We start from the raw sequence: 1,569 nt of genomic DNA on the forward strand, positions 1-1,569 counted from the left end.
GAGCATTCCAGCTCCCACTGTAGCGGAACTTATGGTGTTGAGGCTGGAGTTCCTTGACTGGCTGACCACTGGGCTAGAGGCTCACCAAACTTTTAGTATTTTCTAGATAAAACTGAAATCACGGCTCCAGCCACCTTCCTCAGCCATGGATGATATGTCTTCCTGTGCTACTTCCACCCCCTCATCCCTCGGACCCAGACCAAGCCTTCTGAGATCCTACCAGGTCTCGGTGGAGGAACTGCTTAGACTCTAGGTATTCCATGGCTTCACAGACATCCTTGCACATCTCCAGCAGCTGCTGAGTCTGGAAGCGGTGGCGCATCTCCCTCAGGTAGTTCAGGAGGCAGCCATTGGCCATGTACTCAGTGATGATGAAGATGGGGCGCTGTTTCGTGCAGACGCCATACAACTGCACCAGCTTCTCATGGGAAAGATTCCTACAGGAGAGGCAATGAACCAGTCCTCCCTTTCTGACTCTGAATATCATTCAGAAAGGAACTGAGGAGGAAAGGAGTTGGCCTTGGAGTAGAGTGTCAAATGAGAAATCATAATAACCTTTTTCCTACCCTAAACTCTGAAAGCGCCTAACATGTGAGGGTGAACCAGGATTTGGAGCCATCGATAGAACAGGAAACAAGTCCAGGGAACAAGTCCAGGGCTGAGTGAACACTAAGGGTACATTAGAATGTCTTCCTTTTGAAAGTCTCATTCTCTACATTTACCCTCAAATGCTATCAAGATGATACCCACCTATGAGCAATACTATTCTCCATCAGTATCAAAGAGAAATGAGTACCTTAGCAAGTTAGGACTCACACCAATCAAAGGTTGACCTCAGGCCCAGGTCCCAAATCTCCCTTATTATAAATCACCCTAAACCACAGTGGGAACCATCCTTGTAATTCCTAGACTGGATGGAGAGTTGAGTTTGGACTGTAACTCACATCATGACTTTGGCTTCTTCAATGAACTCATCCTCAGACATGGAGCCTTCTTTGATCATCTTGATGGCCACATCATACTGGCCCCTCCACTTCCCGTACTTCACTACTCCAAATTGTCCAGTCCCCAGCTCCTTCAAGAAGGTCAAGTCCTTTGGGTCGATTTCCCATGATCCTATAATGACAACGCCTTGATGTGATTCTTTGAGTCATGTTTGTATAATTTCTACAATAGATTAGAATCCCTACTGCGGGTAGAAATAGACAAGCAGTAAAAGGGAAATTCTCAGGGGTACTAATTCATCTTTGCTCAGGTAAATCTCAGGGACAGGGGATTACTGGTTGAAGGAGTCTGGGAATTTTTGGTACAAGTCAGGCATAGAGCAAGAAGATCAACTAGACAACTTTAAAAAATCCCTTTACGATATTTTCCCCACAATTGAAAAAAAAACAAACCTTTATGAATCTATGTTTTTGCAGTCTCAGTAGGAGCCACCAGAGGGAGAAAACTCATTAGATAACTTTGATTTGGCTCTGTCTTAACACATTATTGGAGAAGGAAATGGCAACCCACTCCAGTGTTCTTGCCTGGAGAATCCCAGGGACAGGGGAGCCTGGTGGGCTGCTG

General features: G+C 45.6%; 1 protein-coding gene across 1 annotated transcript in view; it reads right to left on the minus strand.

Moving 5' to 3' along the window:
* BTK (Bruton agammaglobulinemia tyrosine kinase) overlaps nucleotides 1-1,569 on the minus strand; it is an 11,936-nt gene that overhangs the window by 6,564 nt on the left and 3,803 nt on the right. The window contains exons 4-5 of the mRNA XM_010854313.1: nucleotides 945-1,151; nucleotides 221-437 (exon numbers count right to left, since the gene is read on the minus strand). Coding sequence (XP_010852615.1) covers nucleotides 221-437; nucleotides 945-1,151 — 424 coding nt within the window. The remainder of the gene's footprint in view (nucleotides 1-220; nucleotides 438-944; nucleotides 1,152-1,569) is intronic.

Source organism: Bison bison, unplaced genomic scaffold, assembly GCF_000754665.1.
Source record: "Bison bison bison isolate TAMUID 2011002044 unplaced genomic scaffold, Bison_UMD1.0 scf7180017853311, whole genome shotgun sequence".
In the NCBI taxonomy this organism is placed as follows: domain Eukaryota; kingdom Metazoa; phylum Chordata; class Mammalia; order Artiodactyla; family Bovidae; genus Bison; species Bison bison.